Below are 14,627 nucleotides of genomic sequence, written 5' to 3' on the forward strand. Positions count from 1 at the left end.
ACTTCTTGCTTGACCTCCAGTAACCTTAATTGAGAACAAGAGGTTAGAAACCCAGGTTTAATTCTCATACACTGTGGAATTAACCAATTTCTTTTTTTAAAAAAATCCTTTGAATATAAAATACACCCAGTTCTTTCTTTTATTTAATTTTATTTTTAAAAAGTTAAAATACAAAATTCCCCAAAAATTTAACAGGAACAAACCAACAACAACAACAACAACACACACACAGAGACACACAACAAACAAGACATTAATAGGGTGCATTGAAAAAACATTAACACATACACATATTATTCCCCCTAATTAAATGACAATATTAATTTCCCACTCATTGTAGAACAGGCGTAACAAAATTTAAACTACTAATACTATTTACAGATAGGTTACCATATTAACCTGTCTCCCTATCCACTATACCAGTGATGGCGAACCTTTTTTGACTCGCGTGCCACAAGTGGGGGGAGCGCAGGGGGGTCGAGTGTGGGTGTGCCGCACCCATAATGCAACGCGTGAACCCCCCCAGTGCGCATGCGCGCACAATGCCCCCCCCATTTCTACATGTTTTTGTTTTTGCCCTCCCCAGGCTCCAGGGACTTTATAGGAGCCTGAGGAGGGCGAAAAGAGCCTCCCCCGACCCCCCGGAGGCTTCAGGGACGCTTAAAACCACCCTCCGAGCAAACCGGAAGTGACTTCCGGTTTGCTCGGAGGGTCGTTTTAAGCGCTCCGAAGGCTTCAGGGACGGTCCCTGAAGCCTCCGGGGGGGGGGAAGGCTCTTTTCACCCTCCCCAGGCTCCTATAAAGCCCCTGGAGCCTGGGGAAGGCAAAAAATAGCTTTTAAAAAGGTGAACTCAGCTGGCCAGCGCGCGCATGCGCGCTGGCCAGCTCACAGGGCAGCGCCTCGCGTGCCCTGACAAATGGCTCCACGTGCCACTTGTGGCACACGTGCCATAGGTTCGCCATCACGGCACTATATTAATAACAAAATAGTTAACAGGTAAAACCATAATTTAAAAAAAAAACAAGATGAAAGTTTCAAAGAACTCCATTAGCAAACTTCTTGTAATCAACTGATAGAAAGTTTACCACAGCTTCTTATCTAGAAAATACAGTTTTGTATGGACATCTTCAGACTTAACAAGTTGCCCTTGACGTATAATTGTAATTGAGCCTAGAATCATGGTTGCAAGTCATATCAGTTATTAACCACACCACCCTGTCTTATTTTGCGACCTGTTTATGGTTATCGTACATTGAATCAGCCCAGTTTTTAAGCAAACCAGAGCAGCTGTTAAATTAATCCATGACGGATTCTGGGAAATACCGTCCTAAAGTGTGATCATGTGACTGTAGGAAGCTAAAAATACCCATAATTGTAGGCCAATCGCCAAGCACTCAAAATGCAATCATGGAGGTTGTCAATTCTGAAGCCATTTTTGGACTGCTTCAGTGTTGCCACATTGCAGCTGAGCGATAGGGAGTCGTGATTTGAGATAGAGAGGATTTTGTAGCCAAAACAAAATATTTTTCTTGGGAACCAAGGACATTCTCACACCTGGTCAGAGGCAGGCGGAGTGATGCTACCCTGTTGCCAGACCGCAACGTGATTGGACTATATGACTGATTGTTTTGAGAAAGTAGAAAATCATTTACTTTTAATTAGGGGAAAACTGTGGGAGCTTTCAGAGTCGGCTTTCACCAGATGAGTGCCAATATGATATTTCCAATAAAGCTATTCTTTTGTGGGAATCTACTGTCCTTGGAGTTTTGCTTGATATGGACTTGTTACTTGGAACCCTGAAAGAGGTGTTGTAACTTTGAATCTGGGTTGTAAGTAGTCCTGAGGAGGTCCATTGTAATTCTGGTTAATCAATAAATGATTGGTTGCTGGTTGAGAACTATTTATACTGGGGTATTATTTCTGGGGAGCAACAAAACTTTGTTGGTTTGGTTATGACAGGATGTGCGTAGTGTTGGCAAAGTTTCTATGTCCCACCACAGTTATCTGAAGTTAACAAGGACATGTATTACTCCATCCAGCAGCCTCATTCTCTGCCGTCCCCTTCTTCTTTTGCCCTCAATCTTTCCCAGCATTAGGCTCTTCTCCAGTGAGGCCTTCCTTCTCATTTGGTGGCCAAAATATTTGAGTTTCATCTTCAGGATCTGGCCTTCTAAAGGGCAGTCAGGATTGATCTCCTCTAGGATTGACCGGTTGGATCGCCTTGCAGTCCAAGGGACTCACTGAAGTCTTCTCCAGCATCATAGTTCAACGGCCTCAATTCTTTGCCACCCAGCCTTTCTTATGGTCCAACTTTCACAGCCATCCATTGCAACTGGGAAAACCATAGCCTTAACTATACACACTTTTGTTGGCAGGGTGATGTCTCTGCTTTTTAATGTGCTGTCTACATTTGATGTAGCTTTCCTCCCCAGGAGCAAGCCTCTTTTCATTTCTTGGCTGCAGTCCCCATTTGCAGTGATCTTGGAGCCCAGAGAAATAAAATCTGTCACTATCTCCATTTCGTCCCCATCTATTTGCAGGAATTGAGAGGCCCGGATCCCATGATCTTAGTTGTCTTAATTCCTTAATTCTTAGTTCCCTGGAGAAGGAAATGGCAAGCCACTCCGGTATCTTTGCAACAAAAACCCCATGGATAGCACCAACAAGTTGTTACACTACACAGCTTCTTTGCTATTACGTACAGTGGAAATAACGTAAGATGCAATCAAATTAGCAGAGATTAATCATACCACATGGGGGCTCTCTAATGAACGACCAATATCAACACACACTGTAGTAGATATTGATTTATATAGAGAGAGGTTGCCCAAAAGGATATCCAAGAGAGAGAGAAAACATCTTCAGAACTATATCTTTCGTTTGTCTGGCATTGACACATTTATCATGTTGAAGTAACTACATAACTTTCAAGGTACATTTTGGGAAGGTGACCTGATTCAAAGATCATTAGTAGAATATATCTTGGGCCAACGATCCCTCAAAATGTATTTTGGATTAAAGGGGTTATCTCAGGGGGTGCCACGAAGAAGAGGGAGTCAAACTATTCTCCAAAGCACCTGAGGGTAGAACAAGAAGCAATGGGTGGAAACTAATCAAGGAGAGAAGCAACTTAGAACTGAGGAGAAATTTCCTGACAGTTAGAACAATTAATCAGTGGAACTGAGTGAATGCCCCAACACTGGAAGTCTTTAAGAAGATGTTGGATAGCTATTTGTCTGAAACGGTATAGGGTTTCCTGCCTAGGCAGGGGGTTGGACTAGAAGACCTCCAAGGTCCCTTCCAACTCTACTATTGTATTATAATTCTGCGAAGGAGTCAGAGGATTTCTATCTTTGTATCACCACATCCTCACATTCATTATTTAATCTTCACTTCTGAACCACAGAACAACCTACTATTTAAAGGCAATTTTCCAAGATGCTTCAATTTGGATTTTGTTAAGGGAAACAGGACCCAGATCTTGTGGTAGATTAGTCCTAGATTTAGTCCTAGATTTCAGACTATGATCATCCTTGTCCCATCTTTTCATGGGCCACAAAAATGCTCCCACGTTGGTTGCATGATACAGTCTTTCATGTATTTTCATCTGGCTACCACAGAGTTCTTCCTCCTGGCTGTCATGTCCTACGGAGGCTTTCCTTGAGCCTTTGGGAGGGTGAAAACTGTCTCCCATGGGCCCCGGAGACCCTCGAGAGGCTGGAATTGGGCCCATTTCCAGCCTCCCAGAACTTCCAGGAGGCCCGTCTTGCCCCCTCCCTGAGCTTCCGCGCAGGCATTGCACTTACCTCACATCCAAAATGGATTGCGTGAGATTCCTGGGAGGGGCAGAGTGCGGTGGGCGGGGCAGGGTGGGCGGGGCCAGCCAGGGGTGGGCTTTGGAGGTTCTCCAACCCAGCCATAAAATCAGCTACGGGTGATCCCAAACCTGGGTGGACCTGTAGCAGTCCACACCTGGTCTTTAGTAGAACTAAGGCAGAGCCTATGTTGTTTGATTTCAGGCTATTCCCCAATTTTGAAATTGTTCAATGAAGAAGGATTACCACTCAAGAAGGGATGTTAGGATTTGCTCATTATCTACAGGAGGAAGTTCTCAAAAAGTTTCTCTCTGGATTCTATAGCCTTGAGGTGATTATAGTAGTGGAGAAGTAACTCAAGAGACTGCTTCCCCCTTCCCTAAGAATGCCTAACAGAATCCATTAGGGACCTCAATGTAGCATTCTCTCCATTGCTTAAAGCAAATGCATCTTTTTCTCAGCTTCTCCTGGATGCCTTCTGCAGGTCTCAAGAAGAAAGCATTTCTTTGATGGAATCACACCTGCTGCCTTCATATCACCACACACATTCACCTTTTCTTTTGTGCAGGTCAACTGAACAACACTAGCATTTTGCAGTTGTTGTTTTTTTAAATAAAGGTTTCAACTGATGTTTGGTGAAGAAAATCCCATGGACACCAGGATTCTAAAACCCCCATCATTTCATATCTCTCTATTTTAGTACTCCAAGACTGAAGAGATATAAAATGTGAGTATGTCTTCCAATTTCCTAGAAGGGCAAAGATGTCTTAGCTTAGGAGGCCAATCAATTGCGTGAACTCTTTTAGAAATAGGAATAGGAAAGTTCTTTATTGGCCAGGGGTAATTGGACACATAAGGAATTTGTCTCCGATGTGTAAGCTCTCGGTGTACATACCAGCAACGAAGTGGGAAGTCACAGGTCATAAATCATAAGATATAAACAACAAGTGATAAAGGATGAGATACCAATGCTAGAAGGTAGGAGGAAAGATGAAGAGATGAGAAAAAGAGGAAGATGATTAAACAGTCAGTTGTCTGAAATGGTGTAGGATCTCCTGCTTAAGCCTAGAGTTGGACGGAAGGATCTTGAAAACAATGCAGCTCTACTACATAAGTGATAAAAATATGACTACAAGTGTAAATTTAAAAAAAAAACATATGTGTAATCTAGAAGTAAAAGTTCTAGATTCTCTTTAAAATATATAAAGTATTCCATAAGATTTTACTATAAGATTTGAAATATAACCATGCCCTTTCAGTAGTGCAGGATAAAAATTACATTTTGAAGGTGTTGGAAGCTGAAGTAGAAATAATTCCAATTAACATTTTTTTTCTGGTGGATTTGTTTAATTTGGTTCATATAACTCCATTTGAAATGTTGCCATTCATTATTGGCATTCCTTTTCTGAATTTTGTAAAGCTGTTAGGTGCATTTTACGGCTTCTAAAATCATTAAGTGTTTTAATTCTTATTATTATTTTTGCTATGCCATGTTATAGATTATTAGCTCCCCCAGAAAGGGAAGAATTACGTTGTGGAAGCAGAGATGGAAAAGTCATTTTCAGGACACTGTTAATCTAAATAAATTGCATCACATCCAACTTCTACACGTAGAGTAGCCTTTTCAAGGCAGGAGTGCAGTTATTCAGCTGAATATTCATACTAAGTGGAATCATTGTTTTTCTCTATTGAATTCCTGATCAGAGTTCTATCGTAACCATGAAAAGTAACGAATCGAGGATCAACGAGTTCATACTTCTTGGATTCAAAGATAGTCGGAGGCTGCAGCTCCTAATTTTTGTCATTCTTCTATTTGCCTACTTTTCCACAATTACTGGAAATGCTGTGATTATCATCTTGGCTAATATAGACTACCGGCTACAGACCCCTATGTATTTCTTCCTCTGGAATTTTTCCGTTTTGGAAATTGGATTTACCACTGCTGTCATTCCCCAAACTTTGTCCCATCTTTTGACGGGCCACAAAAACATTCCTTATGTTGGTTGCATGATACAGTCTTTCATGTATTTTCATCTGGGTACCACAGAGTTCTTCCTCTTGGCTGTCATGTCCTACGATCGATACCTGGCCATCTGTAACTCCTTACGCTACCCATCCATCATGCAAAAGAATTTATGCACCTTGCTGATTTTCTGTTGCTGGATTGGAGGCTTCCTACTCATCATCGGTTTCTTTGTGATCCTCCTACAAATTCCAATGTGCGACTCAAACATCCTGGACCATTTCTTCTGTGACTACACACCATTGATCCAACTCCTATGTGGGGACACGGGATTTCTTCAACTTTTTGTGTTCGTCAGCGCTGTATTTTCTTTGCTGGGGACTTTGAGCATTTCAGTGGCTTCCTACATCAACATAATTAAAACCATCTTGACTATCCCATCTGCTACAGGGAGAAAGAAAGCTTTTTCCACCTGTGCCTCTCACTTCATTGTGGTGTCCATCACTTATGGGAGCTGCATCTTCCTTTATGTCAGCCCATCCCAGGCAAGCAAAGTGGAGTTTGGCAAAATCGTGGCCATTCTCAACACGATTGTTTCCCCTTTGCTCAATCCTTTCATCTACAGCTTGAGAAACCAACCAGTTCAGGCAGCCTTCAAAGATCTGATGAAACAGGTTGTAGTCTTTATTAAAGGTCCAAGGAATACCTGAACACAGGGTTCCTACTGGACTTGGTATATCTTGATCTCTTGTTCAAAGAGATGAAAAAATATACAGTTATTTGGTGCTTTGGAGTAGCATTTCCTACGGCCAAAGCTCTATGGTTGACCCTGTTAATTTTGTGGAATATCCATTGACGTTGTCCAGCACTGAGGGGTCTGAAAAAATGAGGTCTTTGTGTTAAATTAGTATCATCTAATAAGCGTCATATCGTGGTTTTGTATCTCTTTCTTTTCCCCTAAATCCTAAGAGTAGAGAGAGATTTTTCAAAGTTGGGAGTTGAGGAAAGAGAATTTACTTGGGACGCCAGAATGTTTTAGAATTGTGAGTTGTAGAGATAGAAGTGACTTTGGAGGTCTTTTAGTCCAACCCTCTGCTCAAGGCAAGAGATCTTATTCCATTCCAGTCAAAAGGTTGTCCAGTTTATTGATGGAAACCTCAACTGATGGAGCACCAAAACTCCGAGAGGCAGTTTATTCCAAATGCCACTAGTTTTTACTATCAGAAAACTTCACCTTATTTCTAGGTTGGCCTTTTTGTTTTAACAAGCTTCCTCTTTTCCATGGTCCATCCCATAAATGTCACATTGATAGGTCCAAATTTATTTTTCAAGAATGTTTCCACTCAAGATGGCTCTGTCTAGGTTGCCTTCCCATGCAGCTGTCACAGAATCAATGCTCCTTGGCATTTAATCGCCCCACTATTACATTCACACCGATAACAACTTCCCAAAGATCTTGGGTTCCATGATTGAAGGTGGGAATTGGCCACCATTCCAAACCGCTGTTGGGCTCAGCCCTGCATCCTAAGGGTGAGTGTATAAAAAAGGAATTTGTGAGTTTGTGAAATCAAGACTTGGATGGACACAGTCATGTTTGCGTTGGGAAGAGGTGGGATGAAATGTTAATGAAGAGTACACGGTTGGACAAATCTGAACCCCTCAATAGCCATTCGGAAGAAGGCTAAATTTACTGAGATGTAAAAAAAAAAGATGTTGAGACTCAAGAAAGAGTACAGTGAAGAGCAACAAATGTGATTAGGGAGGTCAAGAATGGTTGTTGCATTTGGGCATGTTTAGTTTGAGGAAAAGAAGGACCAGGAGTGACATGATAGCTGTCTTCCAATATCACAGAGGCCCCTACCAAGAAGTGGGGGTTGACTTATTCTCCACAGCACCTGAAGGCCATACAAGAAGTGATGGAAAGAAACTAATCAAGGAGAGAAGCAATGTAGAACTAAGGAGAAATTTCCTGACAGTTAGAACAATTAATCAATGGAACAACTTGCCTCCAGAAGTTGTGAACGGTCCAAAACTGGAAGTTTTTAAGAAGAGATTGGACAACCATTTGTCTTAAATGGTGTAAGGTTTCCTGCCTGAGAAGGAGGTTGGACTAGAAGACCTCCAATCTCCCTTCCAACTCTGTTATTCTAGGATAGGAGGAGATGGGTTCTCACCCAAGAATTCATCTTTGGAAGTTCTCTGATTAAGAAATCACATCTTCTATGTTTGACTTGCATCTGGTTGTCCATTAAATCCAAATGTATGAAATTGGCCTAATTTACTTGAGGTGGCTATTGAACTTATTATTTGACCCCATCTCCCATTGTGCTTCCTGCTCCCCCTCTGCCTATCTCTTTAATTCATATCGCCGTTCTTATATTTTTATTGTTATCGTTTTGTCATGTTGCTATTGTTATATCTGTAGCTACGTTTACTGTTATAAGCCACTAGGGGTAGCCCTGTGGCAACATAGGCAACAAATACATTTAACAAACAAATAAATACGTAATTCCACAAATGGCGTAGGTTAATGCAAACCTATAAACAATTCTTGTGCCTTGTTTCAATAACTGTACGTACATGCACAAGCACACACATACAGAGACAATAAAATAATCCTTCTATATAGTTGTCTTAAATCACTTTGTGATGGAATGGGTAAAAATGGAGCCTGGACTTCAGTCCTATAAATAGATATATGTGGGTTTATATAAAACTCTCCTTCTATGTAGGATAGGTAGCTAGGTAGCTAACTAAATAGCTAGATAGCTAGATAGCTAGATAGCTAGATAGCTAGATAGCTAGATAGCTAGATAGCTAGATAGCTAGATAGCTAGATAGCTAGATAGCTAGATAGCTAGATAGCTAGATAGCTAGATAGATGATAGATAGATAGATAGATAGATAGATAGATAGATAGATAGATGGATAGATAGATGATATCTGATAGATGGATGGATGGATGGATGGATGGATGGATGGATGGATGGATAATAGAAAATAGATGAGGATAGATAATTGGTGATGGATGGATGGATGGATGATGTATAGTTGATCAGATGCTAGACAATAGAAAATAGAAAATAGATAAATGATAGATAATTGGTGCTAGATATAAAATAGATAAATATAGATAATTGGTGATGGATGGATAGATGATCGATAGTTGATCAGATACTAGATGATAGAAAATAGATAAATGATTGATAGAAGACAAATATTGAGAGAGAGAGAGAGAGAGAGAGAGAGAGAGAGAGAGAGGGAGGTAGAAAGAGAGACAGACAGACAAGCTGGCAGACAAGAGATGTGGAGGGATAGATAATTAATTTTAAAAACTTTGGGTTTTTTGCCAACTTTGGTGACAATTTTGTTTTCATTTTCCCATCTGGGTTTCATATTACCCAAATTCTTCATATATGTCCACTGATGAGATTTTTCTCCCCTGGATGGTGAAAACGGAAGGATTTACTATATATTCCTTGCAGTCATCTGGTTATTAGCACTCTGTCTGAGAGTCCTTGAGCCCTCTTGGCTGTGCTAATGACCAGATGTCTCCAAAGGATATAAATGACCATTCGTCACCCTTCAGTCAAAACTGAAGAAGCTTCTCTGTGAAGGGCCCAACCGTCTGTAATGACCTCCCCCCCCCCCGATATTAGAACCACCACTGATCTCCGCTCCTTCCGCAAGAAACTCAAGACCCACCTGTTCCAATTAGCTGGCCTGGCCCATTTATAGTCCTATTCTTTAATCCTCCTGGCAGTTATTTTAATTTTGGGGTAGATTTTGGGGTAGATTTTAATGTTGTTTCTAATTTTATCATTACTGTACAGTTTGTATATCGCCTCCTCTATGTATATATATGTATATGGTGTTTTAACTCTGACTGTACACCGCCCCGAGTCCCTTCGGGGAGAGGGAGCGGTTTATGAATCTAAATAAAGTAAAGTAAAGTAAAGTTCTTAGATGAAAAGTGAAACCTCTTCAAGTCAAACCAAGAAAATCCAGTTGCCCTTTGAAAAAAGGACCTGGGAGACAACCATGATAGACCTGAAGCCATTTTGTCGACATCTTTAGGGCTTCTACAGTGAGGCCGGGTGGATCTGTGGGAACATTAGTCGTGAGGTAGAGAGAGCTGGGGGATGGGTAGCCAATATTCCATTCTTCCTCATGGGTGCCAAGAATGCTCGACCAGGTGTTGGAAGGGCATGGAGCATTGCCAACTGGAGTTGGGACGGTGACTTGATTGGCCCATTTGATGGACCTATGACCTGGAGGGCAGGGGCTTTGGGCTTTGATTTGGGTGGGGAAAATCCTGGGTCCTTCAGAGTTGGGTTTCCACCAGCTGGGCCAACACGACATCCCAAATAAATATATTCTTTGAGGAAACTCGAGGCCTCAGTGTTTTGATTGCTTTGGGGTTGTTACTTGGACCCCGGACACATGATCTGGATAACTGAGGATCTCCATAGACCTGTCTTGGCTTAGGTGAAAGGAGGCTTCAGGCAGGGGTGGGCTTCAAACATTTCAGCAATGGGTTCTCTTCCGGGTTGCTGGGTGGGCATGGCCATGGTGTGTGTGTGGCCTAGTCAACCTCCTTCACCAAGGTGGGGGGCATTTTGACTTTCTCCAGGCCCCGGAGGCTTTCCTTGAGCCTCTGGGAGGGTGAAAACTGTCTCCCCTGGGCCCTGGATGCCTTCGAGAGGCAGGAATTGGGCACATTTCCGGCCATCCAGAACTTCCAGGAGGCCCGTCTTGCCCCCTCCATGAGCTTCCGCGCAGGCGCTGCCCTTACCTCACATCCAAAATGGATTGCGTGAGATTCCTGGGAGGGGCAGAGTGGGGTGGGAGGGGCAGGGTGGGCGGGGCCAGCCAGGGGTGGGATTTGGAGGTTCTCCAAACCAGCCATAAAATTAACTACGGGTGATCCCAAACCTGGGTGGACCTGTAGCAGTCCACCCCTGGCCTTTAGTAGAACTGAGGCAGAGCCTATGTTGTTTGATTTCAGGCTATTCCCATATTTTGAAATTGTTCAGTGAAGAAGGATAACCACTCAAGAAGGGACATTAGGATTTGCTCATTATCTATAGGAGGAAGTTCTCAAAAAGTTTCTCTCTGGATTCTATAGCCTTGAGGTGATTATAGTAGTGGAGAAGTAACTCAAGAGACTGCTTCCCCCTTCCCTAAGAATGCCTAACAGAATCCATTAGGGACCTCAATGTAGCATTCTCTCCATTGCTTAAAGCAAATGCATCTTTTTCTCAGCTTCCCCTGGATGCCTTCTGCAGGTCTCAGGAAGAAAGCATTTCTTTGATGGAATCACACCTGCTGCCTTCATATCACCACACACATTCACCTTTTCTTTTGTGCATGTCAACTGAACAACACTAGCATTTAGCAGTTGTTGTTTTTTTAAATAGAGGTTTCAACTGCTTCTTTGGTGAAGAAAAACCCATGGAAACCAGGATTCTAAAAACCTCATCGTTCCATATTTCTCTATTTTAGCACTCCAAGACTGAAGAGATATAAAATGTGGGTATGACTTCCAATTTCCTAGAAGGGCAAAGATGTCTTAGCTTAGGAGGCCAATGAATTGCGTGAACTCTTTTAGAAATAGGAATAGGAAAGTTCTTTATTGGCCAGGGGTAATTGGACACACAAGGAATTTGTCTCCGATGTGTAAGCTCTCGGTGTACGTACCAGCAACGAAGTGGGAAGTCACAGGTCATAAATCATAAGATATAAACAACAAGGGATAAAGGATGAGATACCAATGCTAGAAGATAGGAGGAAAGATGAGGAGATGAGAAAAAGGGGAAGATGAGTAAACAGTTGTCTGAAATGGTGTAGGATCTCCTACTTAAGCAGAGAGTTGGACTGAAGGACCTTGAAAACAATGCAGCTCTACTACATAAGTAATAAAAATATGACTACATGTGTAAATTAAAAAAAAAACATATGTGTAATCTAGAAGTAAAAGTTCTAGATTCTCTTTAAAATATATAAAGTCTTCCATAAGATTTTACTATAAGATTTGAAATATAACCATGCCCTTTCAGTGGTGCAGGATAAAAATCACATTTTGAAGGTTTTGGAAGCTGAAGTAGAAATAATTCCAATTAACATTTTTCTGTTGGATTTGTTTAATTTAGTTCATAACTCCATTTAAAATATTGCATTTCATTATTGACATTCCTTTTCTGAATTTTGTAAAGCTGTTAGGTGCATTTTACGCCTTCTAAAATAATTAAGTGGTTTAATTCTTCTTATTATTATTTTTGCTATGCCATGTTATAGATTATTAGCTCCCCCAGAAAGGGAAGAATTACGTTGTGGAGCCAGAGATGGAAAAGTCATTTTCAGGACACTGTTAATCTAAATAAATTGCATCACATCCAACTTCTACACGTAGAGTAGCCTTTTCAAGGCAGGAGTGCAGTTATTCAGCTGAATATTCATACTAAGTGGAATCATTGTTTTCCTCTATTGAATTCCTGATCAGAGTTCTATCGTAACCATGAAAAGTAACGAATCGAGAATCAACGAGTTCATACTTCTTGGATTCACAGATAGTCGGAGGCTGCAGCTCCTAATTTTTGTCATTCTTCTATTTGCCTACTTTTCCACAATTACTGGAAATGCTGTGATTATCATCTTGGCTAATATAGACTACCGACTACAGACCCCTATGTATTTCTTCCTCTGGAATTTTTCTGTTTTGGAAATTGGATTTACCACTGCTGTCATTCCCCAAACTTTGTCCCATCTTTTGACGGGCCACAAAAACATTCCTTATGTTGGTTGCACGATACAGTCTTTCATGTATTTTCATCTGGGTACCACAGAGTTCTTCCTCTTGGCTGTCATGTCCTATGATCGATACCTGGCCATCTGTAACCCCTTACGCTACCCATCCATCATGCAAAAGAATTTATGCACCTTGCTGATTTTCTGTTGCTGGATTGGAGGCTTCCTATTCATCATCGGTTCCTTTGTGATCCTCCTACAAATTCCAATGTGCTACTCAAACATCCTGGACCATTTCTTCTGTGACTACACACCATTGATCCATCTCCTATGTGGGGACACGGGATTTCTTCAACTTTTTGTGTTCGTCAGCGCTGTATTTTCTTTGCTGGGGACTTTGAGCATTTCAGTGGCTTCCTACATCAACATAATTAAAACCATCTTGACTATCCCATCTGCTACAGGGAGAAAGAAAGCTTTTTCCACCTGTGCCTCTCACTTCATTGTGGTGTCCATCACTTACGGGAGCTGCATCTTCCTTTATATCAGCCCATCCCAGGCAAACAAAGTGGAGTTTGGCAAAAACGTGGCCATTCTCAACACGATTGTTTCCCCTTTGCTCAATCCTTTCATCTACAGCTTGAGAAACCAACCAGTTCAGGAAGCCTTCAAAGATCTGTTGAAACAGGTTGTAGTCTTTATTAAAGGTCCAAGGAAAACCTGAACACAGGGTTCCTTCTGGACTTGGTATATCTTGATCTCTTGTTCAAAGAGATGAAAAAATATACAGTTATTTGGTGCTTTGGAGTAGCATTTCCTACGGCCAAAGCTCTATGGTTGACCCTGTTAATTTTGTGGAATATCCATTGACGTTGTCCAGCACTGAGGGGTCTGAAAAAATGAGGTCTTTGTGTTAAATTAGTATCATCTAATAAGCGTCATATCCTGGTTTTGTATCTCTTTCTTTTCCCCTAAATCCTAAGAGTAGAGAGAGATTTTTCAAAGTTGGGAGTTGAGGAAAGAGAATTTACTTGGGACGCCAGAGTGTTTTAGAATCGTGAGTTGTAGAGATAGAAATGACTTTGGAAGTCTTTTAGTCCAACCCTCTGCTCAAGGCAAGAGATCTTATTCCATTCCAGTCAAAAGGTTGTCCAGTTTATTGATGGAAACCTCAACTGATGGAGCACCAAAACTCCGAGAGGCAGTTTATTCCAAATGCCACTAGTTTTTACTGTCAGAAAACTTCACCTTATTTCCAGGTTGGCCTTTTTGTTTTAATAAGCTTCCTCTTTTCCTTTGTCCATCCCGTAAACGTCACATTGATAGGTTCAAATTTCTTTTTCAAGAATGTTTCCACTCATGATGGCTCTGTCTAGGTTGCCCTCCCATGCAGCTGTCACAGAATCAATGCACAGTGGCATTTAATCTCCCCACTATTACATTCACACCGATAACACCTTCCCGAAGATCTTGTGTTCCACGATTGAAGGTGGGAATTGGCCACCATTCCAAACCACCATTGGGCTCAGCCCTGCATCCTAAGGGTGAGTGTATAAAAAAGGAATTGGTGAGTTTGTGAAATCAAGACTAGGATGGACACAGTCATGTTTGCATTGGGAATAGGTGGGATGAAATGTTAATGAAGAGAACACGGTTGGACAAATCTGAACCCCTCAATAGCCATTCGGAAAAAGGCTAAATTTACTGAGATGTAAAAAAAAAAGATGTTGAGACTCAAGAAAGTGTACAGTGAAGAGCAACAAATGGGATTAGGGAGGTCAAGAATGGTTGTTGCATTTGGACATGTTTAGTTTCAGGAAAAGAAGGACCAGGAGTGACATGATAGCTGTCTTCCAATATCTCAGGGGCCCCTACCAAGAAGTGGGGGCTGACTTATTCTTCAAATCATCTGAAGGTCATACAAGAAGCAATGGATGGAAACGAATCAAGGAGACAACTAACCCAGAAGTAAGGAGAAAATTCCATGATAGTTAGAACAATTAATCAGTGGAACAACATTCCTCCAGAAGTTGTGAATGCTCCAACACTGGAAGTTTTTAAGAATAGATTGGACAACCATTTGTCTGAAATGGTACAGGGT

The 14,627-nt window shown here is 41.5% G+C and overlaps 1 protein-coding gene across 1 annotated transcript; it reads left to right on the forward strand.

Moving 5' to 3' along the window:
• Positions 1–12,296: 12,296 nt before the first annotated feature.
• LOC309400600 (olfactory receptor 6C1-like) lies at positions 12,297–13,250 on the forward strand (the record flags this gene model as incomplete). Its single annotated transcript, XM_081969160.1, has 1 exon — positions 12,297–13,250. One exon carries the CDS (start codon positions 12,297–12,299, stop codon positions 13,248–13,250), a length of 954 nt encoding a protein of 317 aa, XP_081825286.1.
• Between the last annotated feature and the right edge of the window lie 1,377 nt (positions 13,251–14,627).

The sequence above is a fragment of the Natrix helvetica genome (genome assembly GCF_964273705.1).
Source record: "Natrix helvetica genome assembly, chromosome: W".
Lineage (NCBI taxonomy): Eukaryota > Metazoa > Chordata > Lepidosauria > Squamata > Natricidae > Natrix > Natrix helvetica.